Genomic DNA, 20,275 nt, shown 5'->3' with positions numbered 1-20,275 from the left:
CCAGTTTCAGGAGACCTGAGCCTTCTTCGGGCCTCTGTCCATACTGCATGCACATTGTATACTTAAATACATGCTGGCAGAACATTCATACACAAAATCAAAAACTAAAAATCTAAGAAAAGAGAAGAAAAGAGATTTTTTTTCATATAATATATTCCAATTACAGTTGTCTCTCCTTCAACCCCTTCCAGTTTTTCCCCACCTCCTCTTGCATCCAGATCCACTCCCTTTCTGTCTCTCATTAGAAATCAAACAAATCTCTAAGGGGTTATAATGTAATAGATAGTTAACCTGGCCAACAACTCAACTAGATGTAACCTATTCTCCCGATACTGGAAACTTCATTTGTGGACAAAAGATGTCCCAGATGGTGCTCTGTCTTCTCCATCATTTGGCAATTTCATTTAGATCCCCTTCACATATGAATATATTTTAGGAAGCTTCTACCGTATTAGGATTGCATGTTGTCTCTCTCTAATGGCCCATAATTTCAGCTATCTTTCCCTGTATTCCCTCCCTTGTCCCCCTCTTCCCTTGCCTCCCTGCTTGATATTCCAGTTCCAGTCCCAATCCTACCCTTGCCTTTTCATAACTATCTATTCTATTTCTCTTTCCTAGGGAAACCTATCTGTTTCATCTAGTCCCATATTCTATGCCTAACCTCTGTGGTTATATGGATTGTAGCTGGCTTATCAACTACTTAACTAGTATGCACATTGTCTAGTAAAAACATTGCCTTTCTGAGTCTGGTTACTTCATGATGTTTTTTTCTAGTTCCATTCATTTACCTGTGATTTTTGTGATTTCAGTTTTTTAATGTCCAAATAATTTTATTGTGTAAATGTACCAAATTTTCTTTATCTATTCATCACAGATGTTGAGGGATGTCTAGGTTGTTTCCAGTTTCTGGCTAATATGAGTAGAGCATAAATGAACATGATTGAGAAAGTATCTCTGTGGTAGGATGAAGCATCTCTTCTAGAAGTGTCTCTCTGTGTCCTTACATACTATATATACAGCATCCCCACCCTTTTATTCTTTCTTGAACATTCGATTTTCCAAGGGTGATTAAGTAGGAACATTTGCTGTCACCTACTTCCACTCCGACGTTCATTTGTCATGCCACTTTTGCACAGTTTTGATGTTCCAATGCCTCCACTTTGAAGTAGACCTTTACTCAATCCACGAAAGCTTTTATTGCCCTCTCATACCTACCATGAGTCAGGTTGAAAATTGAGCTTGGCACCTTTGTCCTGATGCTACCAATGAACTTGGAAACTTACCCCGGGCCTCTGGGCCAGAGTGCAAATCTCTTCACTCTTTTTTATCTGTTACAGACCTTTCACTGCATTTTGTCTTTAGCACCTGTCTGGCTTACCCACAAAGAGAGCAAGCAGAGCACAGAGATAAACTTGTTCTTCTTAGGGCGTGTGTCAGGTCCTTGTCCTTTCTCCCACAGGAAAGACCCAACTTCCTCTTTCTCCTCTTTCTCTTCCTTTTCCCTTCTTGACTTTTTCTTTCCTTTTATCATCTTTGTATGTGTGCATATGTTATTCATTTTTGTGTAAATAAAGGGGAATTTCTAGTTCTTAACCTAAAGCCTGATGATCAATTATATAAATAATGAATAAATGGTGTTAAATGGGCAGACTCCATTTAGACATAATTGTTTCTTCATAATACTAATTAAAATTAATTTTATGAACTTAAAATACATATAAATTTTAAAAATAGTTACAAAATGAGAGTTTTAGAAAATTGTTGGGAAGAAAAGGTGAGTTTTAGAGAATGTTAGTTGAAAGTTTTAATACCATAAAGAGAACAAAGCATAATCTCACTCATAAATATTGAAAAATTATTTTGTTTTCTTTGCAGTGCTCACTAATTTATGTTTGTACATTTAAAACAGGGACGAAATAAAACTATAGCTGTCATTTATTCTTTATATTTAAATGTTTTTTTTAATTTAACAAATTTTATTGTATGATTTATTTTAACTTCAATAATAAACTTTGTGTAGTTTTTTTCAGTTTGTTTTGCCTTGTTGATTATTTTTTTTTTTCATGACAGGTTTTCTCTGTAACAGCCCTAGCTGTTATGGAACTGGATCTGTAAATCAGGCTGGCCTTGACATCACAGGCCTCCTGCCTCTCCCTACTGCCTGGATTAAAGGCATGTACCACCGCCTAGCCTAAGTTCTTGATTTTTATACCATTAAATTTTTTAAGTTTCCAAAAAAAAATTCTATGACTAATATAAGTTACTGCTTTTTGTGAATTTTTTCACCTAAAATTCTTCAAAATTGGCGTTTTCCTTGATCTGCTATTTTTTTTATTTTGAAATTATTTTAAAAGTTGATATTCAAATCTGTTAAAATTTGATTATTGTGGAAAACCTAAATATAGTTTTGGTAAGAACATTACTAACTTTTCCCTACATGTTATAGAATAACTATGATCTACTTTTGTCTATTATATTGTAACACAAGTGCTTTAATTTTAGGCTTTTGAAGACAATTTAATTGAAGCAAAGAAAGAAATTGAATTATTACAGAGTAAATATAATGCTCTGTCACTACAGTTGAACAACAAGCAGACTGAACTTCTCCAAAAAGACATGGATATTACACTGGTCAGGCAAGTCTATTCAGTTTTCAGTTTCATCAGAATATCATTAGTCTTGAATATGACACCATTTATGCTTATTGTTAATACTTCCAAATGATAACAGGATGTCTTCCGTAGGTGCGTATGTCTGTGCAGTGAAAATCTGGAATTCTGTAAACTAAAGTGGTACCAGTTACCAGCTAGGAGCTCCCTGTTAGTAAGATCATGACTCGGTTTCTAACCAGAATAGTGCACTTACTCTTTGTTTTCTGGACTTCTTAATATGCCTAGTAAATTTTGCTTAATATTAAGTACTTGGAATATTGTCTTTGTCAAAATGCCATGGTGGCTGCAGTATGGGGTGGCTTGTTCACATCTCTGTTGCTGACTAGGAACCAGAGAACACCAGACTGGATCTGCTACTGGGGTACAACCCACAAGCCTCCTGTCCCCATGGCTCCATGTCTGCCTGCTAGGCCCCATGTCTAGAGGGTTCTATAACCTCCCATAATAGCACCACCAGCCAGGAAATAACTGTTCAAAAATATGAGTTTGTGAGGGGTGCTTCACATTCAGAGCAAAACACAAACCACCTGTTTTAAATAAGTCCTGTTATTTTCCTTTCTTTGTTTTCATATAAAGGTGGGTCAGGACAAATTCATTCCTTCCCAGTTGTCCATAGGTATTTTTATTTTAAACTTTTAGTTAGAGAGAGAGATTGTGTGCGCGCACACACACCCCTAGGTCATTTCATGCTTGCTAGAGGAATGGTTGTAAAAGCAGTGTATGAGGTAGCACAAAGGTGCCCTCTTCTTCACGTCAACTTTTACTCCTCATGTGTCTCATAGTAACGTGTCTCCCTTCTCTAGTTTGTGATGACTGAAGATACATATATTTAAAACTTTAATATAAATAATTTTTGTATATATCAATCTTGCTCTCTTATTAAAAGACAGATGATATATTTGAATATTGGAGAAGAAATAAGTTTTTGTTTCATTGTGTACTGTTATTGTTTAACTTCATCATGCCTCTTCTACAGATACAATATTTATTTATATAGGTCTCTTGGCCAGCAGGCTCTCACTAACCTCAATGGATATACTATTGTTTATTTCCTTTGTTAAAATTTCTGATCTAGCAATAGCAAACAGCACAGTCACAATGGACTTGTACTGTGTGTCTTTCTTTACTACATTTCCTAGAGGCACTGTGCAGCTCCTTTTCTCCTCTCCCTAATGTTTGGACTGTTATTTTTACATGTTTCCACTTGTAGTCATAGGAAGGTAGATGATGTACATGGTTATTCATGTGGGTGGGGAATGACTGTAGTGGGAGCTGTGGGCTGTGTTCCTGCCGCCCCAGCTCCTGGCTAGCTTATGCCCCGAAATAACAACACACAAACTGTATTCATTTAAACACTACTTGTCCCATTTCTATCTAGCCTCTTCTAGGCTAATTCTCACATATTAATTTAACCCATTTCTAATCATCTGTGTAGCACTGCTAGGTGTGCTTACCGGGAAGATTCTAGCCTACATCCATCCTGGGTCGGAGCTTCATCGCATGGTGCCTCAGAGAGCAGAGCTATCGCATCTGCCCGAGAGAGGAGAGCATGGCATCTCTGCTCACTTCCTCTTCCTCCCAGCATTCTGTTCTGTTTACTCTTCCCACCTATGTTTTAACCTATCATCAGGGCCAAGCAGTTTCTTTATTGCTTAACCAATGAAATCAACAGATTGATATATGACACTCCCACATCAAATGACTGAGAACATTCTTGTCTTAAATGTCTAAACAACAGAGCTTATTTTCTCTGGACTAATTTTCATTAGTCTTCAACAACTGTTTATATACTTCTTTATTTAAAAATCTTTCCATATATATAAATGACAAGTTTGAAGCTATAGATAAGGAAAATTCCACTTAAAATTCAATTTCCAAAATATATAAAATAAAATGTATTTTGGTGATATATGTTTCTATATAAGATAGGTGTTCTAACAAACTAAGTGGTGGAGCCTCAAACATATGTCTCTATAAATATTCTTTCTGTCAAAATAGAATATCCAAAGAGCGATCAGGGTTCCCTGCCCTGTGGGAAGTCAAAGGACCACCCACCTCCATCCAGGTCTGGAAATGGGAGGCGGTGGCGGGGAAGAGACAGAAATCTTTAATAAATAAATTTAAAAAAATAGAAATAAATAAAAAATAGAATATCCAAATAATTTATAGTTTTTAATATAGTATGTGTCAAGCAAGATTTCTTACCACAGGAATCTGGAGGTCTCTCCCCTAGAGGTATTGTTCTCCTGGATCCTTAGTGTCATAGTCCCCTGCTAGGTCATTTGTCCTCCCACTTTACCAGTGTTCACTTGGGTGTTTGCAAGGACTGAATCCCTTGTTTTGTTTTCCTTTCTTTTGACTTTGGATAACTTCACCATCTTATACAGCATCTTCAGAGTCACATGATATTCTGAAAAATTTATTAGCCTTTTTTGTGTTTTTTTTCCACTAAAAGTTCTTTATTATGTAAAATGAAAGCTTTACTTAGCCTATATTTAAAACTATCTGATAACTATGATTAGAACCATTGCTTATTAGTACTTGGAACTGAAATTTTAACTTAATTCAGTAAGAAGATAGTTCCGTGAAAATATATCCAGAATTTTTATTTCTATCGAGCTATAAAAGAAAATTGATAAGTATTTGTGTTTGAAAGCCATGGTAGTTCTGTCAATACTTTCTAGGTGTATGTGGTAAATATTAAATACTTTATGTATATTTCATTTATTAATAAGTTTGCCTGCAATAAAAATAATAGATGAAAAATAGGGAGCTGATCTATATATTAGATGAACACCAATACTTACCGGAGGTGATCTTTATTCATGCTACTCCCCATATTGCTTGCCTTGCACAGGAAGGAGCTGCAGGAGCTGCAGAACCTGTACAAGCAGAACAGCGCACACACAGCCCAGCAAGCAGAGCTGATCCAGCAGCTCCAGGTCCTCAATATGGATACCCAGAAGGTACTGAAGAACCAGGAGGATGTTCACACGGCTGAAAGTATATCCTACCAAAAAGTACGCTGCTTGTTTGCGGTAAAGATGTGAAGTTACGTGCATGAACTTAGGAAAACAGAGTTCAAGTTTTGAAAAGTTTTGTATTTGATTCTCTTTTTCATGTTTTAACTTGGTAATATTTAAATTTTTATGAATTTGCTGTGTTAAATTGGAAAAGTTGAAAATACAGCTATAGAAACAACTTAAAAATTGGAATTTTTATTTCTTCTGTGAAACATACTAGGTACATAGTGCTTCTGTTATAAGAACTAATTGGATCAAGTGTGATCTAATGTATGACCTAAGGTAGACTTCATGTAAAATCTGCATTGTTTTATTGGTAAGCGTGTGCAGACACAAAGGGGAATGCTGACTAGGTCTTCAGGGTCATTCATTTTCAAGGATCTTTCTCTTTATTTCGTAGTAGTCATTTAACTGGAGTTGTTTCAGGAGCACATAGCAAGGCTTACTTGGCTCTGTAGTTATGCTAATTGACTCAGCACCACTAATTCTGCTATTAATTTAAAGTACCTGTATTAAGCTCTTTATTTATTTTACAATGTACTTTACAATGTATTAAGTCGTTTGTATCAATAACATCATCAGAATATTGTTCCCCTTTAATAGTTGAGACTGAATAATGTGGAAGGAGGTTAAAGAAAGCTTTATTTTTTTTTTTTGTACTTCAAGGTTCTGGGATCAGCAGGTGATAACGGGAGTCTATGGATGTCCTTTAGCCAGCCCAATAGCCGATGCTGTGTGCAGCAGGGCTGGGTGATGATCACAAGTCTGTTTTGTGATTCAGAGCTGCATTTGAGAGGCTCTGTCTGTTTGCTGAGATTCAGTGCTGGTCCAGAGAGCTTTTCCTTCGCCTAGCAGGTTGCTAATTACTCTAGAGGCCCTTGAATTTTTATCCCTAGTGATAGCAAATGTCCAGGTTTGGCAGTATCCCCCAATACATTAGGGAGTATGCATCAGCGAACAGAAACAGTTGTGCATTGTGTCTGTGTGTGATACTAGGGAATCACTATTCTTCCTGCTCTGCATGGTGGGGGGAGGCTGGGGAATCACTATTCTACCTGCTGTGCATGGTGCTGGGAGGCCGAGGAATCTTTATTCTTCCTGCTTATTTCAGCACTTTCGGACCATCTCCTCAGCAAACTTACCCAGGGAGGGAGGAAACTGGGAGAATCTAGTGCTCTGCCAGACTGGGCCTCAGAGTTCCAAGATCTTTTTGGAAACAACCCACATAAGGCAGGGATGTCGCTTTCAAAGGCTGAGCAATCTCTCACCACAGATTTAACGCTGTGAGCCTTCATAGTAATACACAGTAAAGGGGGCATTTCTCTTGTCACAGAGGATGGGACCACTGCCACCAAAATGTAAGCTCACTGCTTTTGTTAATTTTTCTTATAATATATTTTGATCATATTCTCATTTCTTCCAAGTTTTCCTAGATCCCTTCCACCTCCCTGCCCAATCAAGAGTCTATATTTTCCCTCTCTCCCGCAAAAAAAAAAAAAGAACTAAGAAAATAAAACAAAACAAACAACCTTCCCCCCAAACAAACTAAAATAAAGAAATCATGAAGTTCATATTGTGTTGGTCGCCTGTTCCCAAGCTTGCAGTAGAGAAAACTGATTTTCACTTTCCCAGCAGGTATCAATTATAAGTAGCTTCTTGGTTAGTGGTGGAACTTTGTGTTCACTTCCCTTTCTTCATGCAGGGATTTTACTGACTTGAATTTGTGCAGGCCTTATACCTACATCACTGTCTCTAAGTTCATATGTGCATTGGCACTGTTGTGTCTGTAAGACACTGTTTCTTTAGAGTCAGCCACTGCCTCTGACTATTACAATCAATCCTTTCGAAACCTTAAGGCAGGGGTATGAAACAGACATCTTATAAAGAGCTGAGTGCTCCAAGATCTGTCATTGTCTACACATTGTTTATTTTTGTGTCTCTGTGTTTATTACTGTTACTGTAAGAAGAAGCTTCTCTGATCAAGGTTGATTGATCTCAACTTCTTTATCGTTTGTTTATAGGAGGGCTACTGGTTTTGTTTGTTTGTTTGTTTGAGTTTATCTTGTATCCTGCCACTTTACTGAAGGTATTTATCAGCTGTAGAAATTCCCTAGTAGCAGTGTCTTTGCATTTTGGTCCAATCATTGCAGTGGCTGTCTGTTTCTTGGGAACTGTTTTTGGTTTGCTCTGTACTGTCACTGTCTGTGTCTCAGAGGTTTTGGAGCAGCCTACCTGCAGGAAACTCACCTGCTGGCTGGCTACAGAGGTTAGGAAGTGGGGGAGGGGCCCTGGGTTTTGCCCCAGTATGGAGGTCACAGAGAGTGGGGTGTCCTCCTGGGTGGCTCATCACTACTAACCTCTTGATCCTCTCCTTGTAGTATTATGCTGTGTTTCTGAGTTCTACTGAAGTTGCAGGGGATAGGAGAGTTTGGTGGTGGGGTGGGAGTTATAGCTTGTAGAATCCAATGGTTGGGACGGGGTAATGGAGCAGCCCACCTGCTGGAAACTCTCCTGCTAGCTGACTAGAGAAGCTGAGGCAGGTTGGGGAGGGGCCCTGAATTTTGCCCCAGTCTGGAGGGCCTAGAGAGTGCATGGAGCTGGTCACTCACGTTTGGTCTTCTCTGTGTAGTAATAGGCTGTTGATAAGAACTCTGATGGCAGTTGTAATTTGTATTTTCCTGGGGGTTATGATTGTTCAACTCTTCAAAAGTGTTTGTCAGTCATTTGTTCTTTAACTTTTAAAATCTCTGTGTTTAGCTCTGTACCCCATTTTTAAAATTGTATTTTTTTTCTTGGTGTTCCAGTTTTAGTTCATCTACTGCTCCTCCTCTGTGCTACTGTCTCTCAGGGCTGTACCACACTGAGTTACTGACTCTGTCATTGGTGACTGATCTGTGCTTTCAGATTTCCAGGGCAGTGTAGCCTTAAGCAATAGGCTTCTCTCACAGTCCTACATAGCTGTAACACTAAGATAATGAATTTCTTCTCCAGTGTTAGGTTGTCACTATGACTGTAAATATCAAGATTGGATTGGAGACCTTTGAAAAGTGTGACTGCCAGGGTCTGCCAGCCCTGTCACTGGAGCTGCCTGGCCTACCCTGTGGCTGTAGCTTTGTGTTCTTTATCTGTGTTCAACTCATCCAGTGTCTTCCCTCTCTGCTTTCTTTACCCTCTTCCCATTCCTTCTTACTCCAGCTGGGGTTGAGGTTATGGACTAAGCCGTCTTTCTGTTTCTCCATGCCTTTTAGGTGTCCTGTAACTACCATTTTAGCTTTCAACGCTTCGTCTCTCTCTGTCCTTGAAGTATATACTTTTTTTTCCACTCTGACTCTTCTCACTCATGTTGTAGCACAGAAAACCGCTAAACTGCTGTCTGATTGCAGACAGTGAAGAGTATTTACCACATATTTCTTTTTATGCCCGAGTCTTCCAAAAAATGTTTAATCCTATCTAGGTTTTTACACTATTAACAGAAATAAGGAAACAAGTTGTAACAAAAACAAACAAAAGCAAATAAACAAATAAAAAACTCTTCTAAAAAGAGCTGCAAGGAATTTTGATTGTTAATAGAGGAAACATTTACTAACTCAGAATTATAAAACTAATACAGATGAATGAAATTATTATATTAACTAATTTACTTACTTGGGACAATTTTGAGCACTTAACCTGTGCACAGAATATAAGGTAAGGACCTATCCAAAGAGTTGTAATATTTTAACTTCTTGCAAGTTCTTCTGGGAGATAAACAATTTATTGGCTTGAAGTGTCATCATAAAGAGATAGAAGTAGACTTAAACTGCGTCTTTTAAATTTACAGGTAGGTTAGTACCTGGAATTAAATGTGACTAGAGGGCTCTCCTTTCATCCTGTACTTTTTTAATTTTTTTTTTATTGAAAATAGATTCTTCTCTCATACAATATATCCTGATCAGGGTTTCCTTTCCCTCTGCTTCTCCCAGCCCTACCCTGACCTGTCCTGTCCCCAAGATCCACTCCCCTTCCCTTTCCTCTTCAGAAAAGAGCAGACCTCCAAGAGATAACACCCAAACAGGATAAAACAAGATATAACAAGCAAAGGCAAAAAGCTGTTATATTGAGACTGGATAAGGCAACCTGATAGAAGAAAAGGAGTTCCAAGAACAGGCAAAAGAATCAGAGACATACCACTCCCACTGTTAGGAGTCTCACAAATGCAACAGGTTAACAGCTATAAATAACATATATGCAGAAGACCAGGTACAGATCCATGCAGGGCCGGTGCTTGCCACTTAAGTCTCTGTGAGCCATGTGAGTGAGACCTGCCTAGTTGATTCAGTGGGTCATGTGCTCCTGTTGTTTTCCATCACTGCCTCTGACACCTCTAATCTTTCCTACCCTTCTTTGTGGGGATCCCTGCTTTAAAGGTGAGGGACCCAATGGGGACCTCCAGTTTAGACTCTGCATAATGTCTGGTTGTGTGTCTCTGCACCGGCTCCTATCTACTACTAGAGGAAGTCTTTGTGAAGAGGACTTGACAAGGCACCAGTCTAGATCTGTGATATAGCTGCTGTTTTAGCAGTCTCAACCTGTGTTTCACAATCCCTTTGGGAGTTGAACAACCCTTTCACAGGGGTAACGTATTAAATATCCTGCATATCAAATATTTATATTACTATTCATAACAGGAGCAAAATTACACTATGGAGTTATGGAGTAGCAATGAAAATATCTTATGGTTAGGGTCACCAAAAAGAAACTTTATTAAAGGGTCACAGCACTAGGAAGGTTGAGAAACACTGTTCTGTAAATATCATTAGGAATTATTTCAGTAATTTTTTTTCAGATGTGTTTGGTTCTACCCTATGTCTTTTGCCTATTCAGTATCTGACTAACTGGCAATCTAGGCAGTGGAGAGCATGGGCTTCCTCTCGTGGTGTGGGCCTCAAGTTAAACCAGACATAGGTTGGCCGTTCTCACAAGTTCTAAGCCACCATTGCCTCAGCACATCTTGCAGACAGGACAGGTTGTAGGCTTAGGGTCTTGTGGTGGGGTTAGTGTCCACATTTCTCTTTAGGTAGCCTGCAGAGTACCTTTTAGTACCAAGGAGATTAGAAGGTAAGGGTGAAAATTCCATGCAGGAACCAGCTCAACCTCTCTACTTTCCATGAGCTGTGTGGATGTTTTCCTTGACAATAGAGCCCTACTGTTGGTTTTCAGAGAGCAGCCTCTGTCCCAGTATCAGCCTGGGTTGTTTACGTTTCTCCACAGGACCCCTCCACCACCAGCTCAACCAAATACAACATAATTCTACTACTGGAAACCTTGCCTGGCTATAAAAAATGGTCAGTTCAAACTCAATATCCTCCATTTTGATCATGTGATAGATGTGGTTGGAGTGGTTTTGGAGACCGTCAAGTGAGAAACTAGAGGAGAGTAGTTTCAAACGGCAGCAGCATGAGGCTCTTGAGAGCTTTGTCCTTTTTGTCTGCCTCAGCCTTCTGCTGTAGGGTCTCCACAAAGGGACTGAAGAACTATGCTCTAAAGTCCATCCGACCTTCTACAGAGAAGTGCTTGACTGCTAAGTAGTCCCCCAATAACTGGTCAGGCTCTTATAGAATTCAGCATACTCCTCTTGAGTGATGTCATCAGATTTTCTGGTCCAAATGGGCTGTCTTATTCAACTCTTTATAATGAATTGCTCTTTAATCTTTTTCTTATCTTTGCCACTGTCATCTTCCTCGTCTGATCCCACATCTTCAATCTTAGGCTTCTCCTCATCATCCTTATCTTCCTCCTCTTTCTCACCTTTCTCTTCCTCTGCCTCATCATCACTGATCTCCTTCTCTCGTTCCTTCTCCAGATATAGGGTGATGGGATAGCCTATGAACTGGGAGTGCTTCTTCACCACTTCCTTGACCCTCCTCTCCTCCAGGTATTCTGTCTGGTCTTCTTTGAGATGAAGGATCACTTTGGTACCCAGGTCAGTGGGCTCCCCATAGTCTGCACAAACTGAAGGTTCCTCCAGCGCAGACTCTGAGGCATATTGCTCATCATTGTTGTGCTTTGTAATCACGACCACTTTCTTTGGCACTGCGTAGGCCAAATAGAATCCAAAGGCAAACACCTAATCATGGAGACGTTTGCACCAGCTTGTGAAGCCTCCATGAACCTTTGGTACCAGACTTAGCAATGGTTGCCAATGCCTATGTCCACCAAAGTCAGGGTGCATTCCTGAGAGTTGGGGATGATGTCATTTTCAGCTGTTTACTATTGTCCAACTTGGATGGGTCTGTCAAGATCTCATAGCAAATCTTGTTCAAGGCATCAGAAGCATTAAAGATCAACTTCCTAAAAAAATTTCCTTGTTCAAATAGAAAATATTGATGATGAGGGATATTAACTGAGTGATTTCTATATGAAAGGCAAAGTTTCACCTCTTCCTCTCCATCTTTCTTCCTGGTGAATCCTCAGGCATCTTGACAGGAAAGCCAAGTGGTAATATGGAGCAGGGTAGGCCTGGATCGTGTCTGATTCACTGCCGAGTCTAGGCTACACTGGGTGACTCAAGAGCCAGAGAAGTACTATTGCTCTTCTGTCTGATGAAGCAAGAATGTGAGGCCAAAAGAGACAGAAGAGCTTAAAACAGAATTTTTTCTCACCCTGGGTGAATAGACCCAGAACCTTGTGTATATAAAGGAAGAGCTAAAGAGGTGGCACCTGAGAGCCATGTGCATCACTTTCACTCCTGAAATCTCCATCTGTCTCCCTTCAGCTTGGCTCTAGTCTCTAGTCAGCTTTGTTCCCAGTCAGGAAAGCATCTGCAGGTGGGTGATTACTGTGTCTACAATGAACTCTCGATTGTCCCCGAATGCTGTCATATTACTACTTTCTCTTTTTAGATCATCTGATTATATTAGCTATGGAAATGACTTTGGCATATACCCCTGTATTGTATAAGGTAATGATAATGGAATGCACAAATTTGTATTTTGAAATTCTTTATAAATGCTATATGTAACACTTCTTTTGTAAAAGTTGCTTGAAATTTGCTGTATAGTGATATGAAAATGTTAAATATTCATAATAATAGATATTATTTATAGATCCCAAATGTTTTGATTAATTATAGTTTAGAATGTTTCAGAGGTCTTATTTTTATGATTTATGTATGTTTTAGGAAATTGTATGATTTAGAAAACTATTTAAGAAAGAGGATGCACATACCTTTCTTGAAGTTTTAAGCCTTAGAAATCAAATTATAGCACATATACAGAAGTGTATAGCAATATCCACTATATAGATGAATTAAAACTTACATTCTTGTGAATTTTTATGTATGCCATTATCTTTAATTGGACGAGCAAACTTAAAATGCCACTCTATTAGGTATATAATGTGATTTTTTTCCACGTGGAGGTTTTTGCATTTGTCATATTATAGTTTCTGTGGTAGTTGTTTTTCTTAAAAGAATCTTGGCTTTTGGATCACTTTCATAGTATTAGCAGCAGTTATACATTTGGATTCCACATGTAAATCTGCCACTACAGTTGGGTTACAGCACACTAAATAACAAGCCTAAGTTGGAAGTTTCCTTACTAAGCAATCTCTTACTAAGCAAATTCTTGAGCTTTTATGGGACACTGTTGCTAACCAGGCATTCCTGGATGAGATGCTAATTGTACAGCACATACTGACTCCTGGGGCTCACTGACCAGGAACTGACCTTGCACTCACAGCAATCTACCTGCCTCTGCCTCCCAAGTGCTGGGATTAAAGGTGTGCACCACCACCACCCGGCTCTGGCTCAGTTTTAATAAACTATTACTTTAGCTTTCTAGCATGTCTCTTGACTTAAACACTTTGAACCTAACCGTCTGTGCCTATAGATTGCTGCTGGATCTTTGCTGTCTCCCTGCTGTCTGCGGAAGTGCTCCACTGTTCTGATAATTTTGTCTGTGTGCACCTGCGACCTGATTGCCTTGCTTTGACTTTTAGTTTTCCCTCCACCTTTCTTCAGAAATATACAGTAATTTATACTAAATGAAAATATATCAGATAAACTCAATGAACTCAGTGAAATATGCAGTATGCTTCTGTGTCCTTTTGTAACAAATTACACGCCTTTTCACATTTCTGAGATCTTTAGAGTGATTTCTTTAATTCCATTCTAATAGAATTGTTTTCTAAAGTGAATCCCTGCAGGTGAGAATAGCTGGCCTAGAATCATGCCCCTTCTTTTCTACTTCACACTCTTCTTGTCTCTTGCCCTGGCTGGTACTACATTTTCCCTTTTGAATGCCAGCTGTAATTTTGTATCGATACTTAACTCAGTCACTTCCACATTGTTTCTGCTTGTTGACTGTTAACGTAACTCAAGGACAAGTATATGTTCACACACACACACACACACACACATATATAATTACTTTGTTGATTCTATCATTTTGGATTTTTTTAAACAGCTTTATAATGAATTACATATTTGTTTTGAAACTACAAAATCAAATGAAGCTGTGCTCCGACAAAGTGTTGTTAATCTTCAGGACCAACTGTTTCAAAAAGAACAAGAAAATATAAAATTAAAAGAACAGCTTAAGGGATCACAAGGAGAACCCTGTTCATCAACTCCAGAAAGTGAGTCACATCACTCAGCAAAGGTGAGAGATTTTTTAAAATGTTACCCTTGTAATACCAGAGTACCATTTCCTATAGTTGCGTGAAAATTTAAATAAATTTGCATATTTAAATGCAAATTAAACGTTTGCATTTTAATGAATGTTATATATGGTAAATATTAAAAAGGAAATGCATGTAGAAATACAGACTATATCAAGTATAGATAGTGTGTGTGTGTGTGTGTGTGAGATGTATTTATGTATGCCAGTTGTCCTCCTCAGTCACTCTCCACCTTACTTTTAGAGGGAGATTGTTAGTGAATGTTGTGTTCACTGTTTGGGCTGGAGTGGACCAGCCCATGTGATCTGCCCGTCTCTGCCATCCCAGCCGTGGTTACAGGTATATGCCCTGGTATCTATTTTTGGTTTGGGTTCTAGGGACCTAAGATAAGCTTCTGTGGCAAGCATTTTACTCCCTTCGACCAATAGTGCTGATGTCAACTTGACAGGTCTAGGCACACTTGGGAGGGAATACATAACCTCTGGGCATGCCTTTGGAGACTGCATAGATGAGGTTAATTAAAGTGGGAGGACCTAGAAAGCACCCTGACAGTCCTGGAACTTGCTCTGTAGACCAGGCTGGCATTGACCTCAGAGATCTGCCTACCTCTGCCTCCTGAGTGCTGGGATTAAAGGCATGAACTAGGGGTGAAGGGTGAAGGGAAGGTAGGGGGGGTGGCAGAGGAGGAAGGGAGAACTGAAATTAGTATGTTTAAAAAAAAAAGAAAAAGGAGAAAGTAAGCAAGCATGGATACTCATCATTTTCTGCTTCCATATGGTGATTGTGCATGCAGTGTGGCCAATTGCTTCAGGCTTTTCTTGAACTGTGAGCTCAAATAACCCCCTTTTTTCCCCAGTTGCTTTTGTCAGGGTATTTTACTACAGAAAGAGGAGCAGGAACTAAGACACTGAGTCATCGTTCATCCCCACAGTTGACCCTCAGTATCTATAGGTTTGATAATCACTAACTGAAATGTTTTGAAATAAGTTCTATCTGTCCTGAGCTTGTACCGATTATTTATTTGCTTATAATCATTTCATAAGCAAAACAATATAACAATTCTTTATGGAGGGTTTGCATTGTATCAGGTTTAAAAAGTAATATAGTGATTATCTAAACATATAGAAAACCAAGAACAATGAATTTTGTTTCTTTTAGTTGTCTCCCTGACTAATAAATAGCTCATACAGCAGTATCCTGTGTCTGACACTGAGATTTTAATTTCATAATCTCTGTCTTTTGGGAGCAGCATTACCACCTCATGGAGAATGCCTCTGTTCAAATTCCATTTTTAAAAATGGCATTTTCAAGTTAACTTACAAACTAGTGGACTTCTGTAAATCTTTTCATATATATGTAGTGTTGGTTAGTCCAATCCAACTCCTCTCTTATCCTCCTAGCATCATTGCTTCTTACACCTGTAACCCTCTGTATTCCCTCCATTCCCTGTTCTTTCATGTCACCTGCTTCCTACTATATGCTCTAATTAAATTTTATTTAGGTTGCAAGATCATATGCTCCCATAAATCTTTTCCACACATCCTTCACTTTGGTTGGCAGTTCCCTTGCCCTCATATTTCTGTATCCTAGTCCATTATTGAACGATTCTGCTCCCAGTATTCCCTCTCTACTTTCATTTTATTTATATTTTACAACCTTACCTCTGTAATTGCATTTGCCCCTAGTGACCAGTTACTAGTTTTCTACTTCCATATGAACTTCATATTAAACACACAAAAGATTCAAAGCTGGTTTCAACATTTGTGAGAAAATAGGTGATATTTGTCTTTGTAAGCTTGGGTGACTTTACTCAGTAAATCTTCCTAATCTATTCATTTACCTTCAAATATCATAATTTCACTTTTATATCTGAGATATCCCATGTATCACAATATCCATATTCATTGATCAGTTGATGAACATTAGGCTAATTCCATTTCCTAATTAGTATGAATAAAACATCAATGAAAACAGTCTCTTTATTAGGATGTAAGTCCTTTAGGTATGTGCTCAGTAGGACCATACCTGGGTTATGTGATAATTCTATTTCTACCTTTGTGAGAAACCACGAGACTGAAGTCTAAAATCTGAAGTGGCTGCACTAGTTTACACTCCCAACAACAATATGTATGAGTTCCCTGTACCCACCATTATGCCAGCATCTGCTATCCCTTGTTTTCCCTTCAGCATGAGAGAGAAACGGAAAATAGCGTCAGTTTAACCTGCACTTCCCAGTAATAGCAAAGGCTGTTGGACGCTTTAAGGTGTTTAGTAGTCCTTTGTATTCTTTCTTTCCTTTTTGATATTGTAGACACTAATTCCCTGCTGTATTTATAACTGCAAAGAATTTTCTCCCACTCTATGGGCTGCCTCTTTGTGTGCGTGTATGTGTGTGTATGTGTGCCCTGCAATTCCGTCTGTCCCTTTTTGGCACTGTCTCTCCATTCCCACCCCAACTTGATCTCTCCTGTTCCTGTCCCCATCTGCCTTCGGTCCACCTACAAAATCTGTTTTATTTCCCCTTCCCTGGAAGGTCCATTCTTCTCCCTAGAGTCTTCCTCTTTATTTAACCTCTCTTGGTCTGCATAGTGTAGCTTGATTATCATTTACTTAGCAGGTGATACCTACTTATAAATGAATACAAAAAGTTAATTCTTTAAAGGTTGAGTAGAATGCTTTCTTGAATTCCTCTAATTTTGGGATTTTTCTACTTGGGAACCTTTTACTTACTGCTTTTGTCTTGTCCCTGGTTATGTATCTGCTTACCTGATTTCATCATGGTTTAATTTGTATGTTGTATGCATCTAGAAATTAATCCATTGCTTTTAGATTTTCTAATTGGAATAGTGGTTTTATGATCTATTAATGATTTTCATAATTTCCTTGATACCTGTTTCATTCAGTATCTCACTTCACATTTCCAATTATAGTGATGTGTTTCTTTTATCTTCCTTTTGGCTAATTTAGCTAGGGGTGTTGTAAAAGAAGCAGCAGACCACTTTCCCACTGCCCGGTTAGTTTACACCCGAAATACTTACACAGAAACTGTATTCATTTAAACACTGCCTGGCCCATTAGTTCTAACCTCTTATTGGCTAACTCTCACACACTATTTTAACACATCTCCCTTAATGTGTAATTAATGTGTATTGCCACTTGTCTGTGGTTTACCGGCATGAGTCTAACCAGCGTCCATCTCAGAGAGGAGAGACATGGCATCTGCCTGACTCTGCTTTCTTTCTCCCAGCATTCTGTTCGGTCTACTCCACCTATCTAAATTCTGCCAAGGCAGTTTTTATTTGACCATTGAAAGCAACACATAGACAGAAGAACCTCCTATACCAAGGGGTTCTTCAAGCTTGATTAAATTTCCAAAGAAACAACTTTTTGTCTCATTTGTTCTTTACATTGTTATTTTCATTTGTATTTTGTTGATTTTTGCCCTGATTTAGATGCTTTCAACTTGTTTACTACCTTTGTGCTTTGCTTGTTCTTGTTTTTCCAAGTCTGGAAGATTTAAGTTTTTAAGTTGAAATCTCTCCAGTGTTTGAATGCAGGCACTTGGTATTTCTACTGGTTAGTTTGTTTGTTTTTAATCAGGTTGGTACAAGCTAGGGTTATTTGGGAAGAGAAAGCCTCAACTGAGAAAATGCCTGTCAGATTATCCTGTAGGTAAGTGTGTAGGGCATGTTCTTTCTAATGATAGATGTAGGAGGGCCCAGCCTACTTGGCACCTAGGCAGGTGATCCTCAGTTGTATAAGAAAGCAGACTGACAAAGCTGTAGGGAGCAAGTCAGAAAACAGTGTTCTTCCATACTCTGCTTCAGTTTCTGACTCCAGGTTCCTGCCTTGAGTTTCTGCCCTGACTTCCCTTCATAACAGATTGTAAATTGTAAGATGAAGTGAGTACTCTCCTTTCCAAACTGGTGTGATCATTTTATAAGTCCTTTCTTCCCCAAGTTGTTTTGGTCATTCATTGTACTTATCCCTTCAGTAGAAGCAAACTGCTAACAGTGCTCTTAACTCTGTTCTTACACTGCTTTCATTGTGTTCTATAGATTTCCTGTTGTATTGTTTCCAGTCAAGCCTAGGATTGTTGTTATTTCCCTTTTGTATTTTTCAGTGATCCATTCATTATTAAATACTGTATTGTTTAGTCTACATGAGTTTGTGTTTCTCTATTTATTCAATTGTTGTCCAAAATAATACATGATATTATTTTGATTTTGCAGCATCTGTTGAGACTTGCTATATGTCATAATAATGTGGACAATTTTGGAGAAATTTCCATGGAGTACTGAGAAGAATGTGTATTGCTTAGATTTTGGCTGTAGTGTTCTGTACATGTCTTTTAGGTTCTTTTGATTTATTTTTATCATGTAACTCCACTGTTGTCTGTTTAGTTTTTGTCTAGATGACATATCAATGCCCGGGTGGGTGTTGAAATTACATATTATATCTGTTTTGGGGTTAATTTGTGCTTTTCATTTAGTAGTATTTGTTGTATGAACCTGGATGCACCTATGTTTTTATTATCTGTTTAGAATTGTAGCATCATCTTGGTGTATTATTTGTATAATGGATACAAAGTGTCCTTCTTTATCTCTTTTAATTAGTTTTGGTGAGGTCTGTTTGTCAGATACCCTGCTCATGTCTTCGTTATATTTGCTAAGATTATCCTTTTACTGTTCTTTTACCCTGAGGTATCTGTCATTGATGCTGAGGTATGTTTCTTGAAGACAGCAAAATTATGGATCTTGTTTCCTAATCCCGTTTGCATGTCTGTGTCTCTTTCTATAGGGGGATTGAGGACATTCTTATTACTAGTTATTACTGACATATGTGTTTTAATTCCTGTTTTTTTGATGATTTTTATGGTATCTTCTTAGACCTCTTTTGATAAGCTTTCCTGGTTCTATATTTTTATTCCTTCCCAGGGGTTTCAGTATTCTCTGCACAGCTCTTCTAGTCTTTTTATATCACGGGAAGTTTTTTATTTCTCTTCAACTTTAATAGATTTGTGGGGTATAACAGTTATGGCTGTAATTGTGGTCTTTTAGCACTTTTAATTTTTTTTCTAAACCCTCGAGATTTAAAACATTTTCTTTTGATAGTTAGCATTGCTATGATGGACCTGCCCTTTTAAGTGACTTGACCTCCCTTGAATATGCAATTCCTTTTCTTTATTCTGTGTTTTAACTATTATATGTTACTTGGAGTTCTATTTGGGTTTGATTGATTGACTTCTGTCTGAATTGGCCTGTCTTTACGTAGGCTTGGAACTTTTTCTTCGCTGATTTTATTGGCAATGTTCTTTATGTTTTCTTTTTTTTAAAATATTTAAATATTTATTTATTTATTTATTTATTTATTATGTATACAATATTCTGTCTGTGTGTATGCCTGCAGGCCAGAAGAGGGCACCAGACCTCATTACAGATGGTTATGAGCCACCATGTGGTTGCCGGGAATTGAACTCAGGACCTTTGGAAGAGCAGGCAATGCTCTTAACCACTGAGCCATCTCTCCAGCCCCCTGTTCTTTATGTTTTCAATGGTATTTTCTACCACTGTCTTCAATAACAGTAACTATCCAGGATTCAACAAATTCCTGGCTCCTTCTCTCTTTGCTGCTGGTTGTGGCTGTCCACACCATATTGGAAGTCTACTCTGCCAGACCCCTGGTTTAGTAGCCCAATTGTTACAACACTTCCCTGCCTCTGAGTCTTGCCCTGGGTCAGCTCTGACCTCCTTTGTGGGTCCACAGCTTCCACTCCCTTGTTAAATTGTATTTAAACTTTACTTTTCATGCAGTTTCTCTTTGGGAAAATACTCTATTCATAAATGCTTTCATAGTATTGTTTGTACATAGTCAGTACTTCCTTCTCTTCTGTATTTATTTCTAGCAAAAAAATGTATATTT

General features: G+C 38.4%; 1 protein-coding gene across 10 annotated transcripts in view; it reads left to right on the top strand.

Annotated features, from left to right (window-relative positions):
• Cntln (centlein) overlaps positions 1-20,275 on the top strand; it is a 235,960-nt gene that overhangs the window by 82,419 nt on the left and 133,266 nt on the right. For 7 of the 10 annotated variants that reach the window (XM_050157430.1, XM_050157428.1, XM_050157434.1 and 4 more), the window contains 3 exons: positions 2,503-2,636; positions 5,530-5,692; positions 14,140-14,334. In XM_050157430.1, the coding sequence (XP_050013387.1) occupies positions 2,503-2,636; positions 5,530-5,692; positions 14,140-14,334 (492 nt within the window). Of the gene's footprint in view, positions 1-2,502; positions 2,641-5,529; positions 5,693-14,139; positions 14,335-20,275 lie in introns of all 10 variants that reach the window. The other 3 variants (XM_050157431.1, XM_050157429.1, XM_050157427.1) reach the window with 1 other exon arrangement.

Source organism: Alexandromys fortis, unplaced genomic scaffold, assembly GCF_014885135.2.
Source record: "Alexandromys fortis isolate MF-2015 unplaced genomic scaffold, M_Fortis_MF-2015_v1.1 scaffold_64, whole genome shotgun sequence".
Lineage (NCBI taxonomy): Eukaryota > Metazoa > Chordata > Mammalia > Rodentia > Cricetidae > Alexandromys > Alexandromys fortis.
The sequence above is the reverse complement of the archived record's forward strand: the minus strand, read 5'-3'. Positions and strand labels throughout refer to the sequence as shown.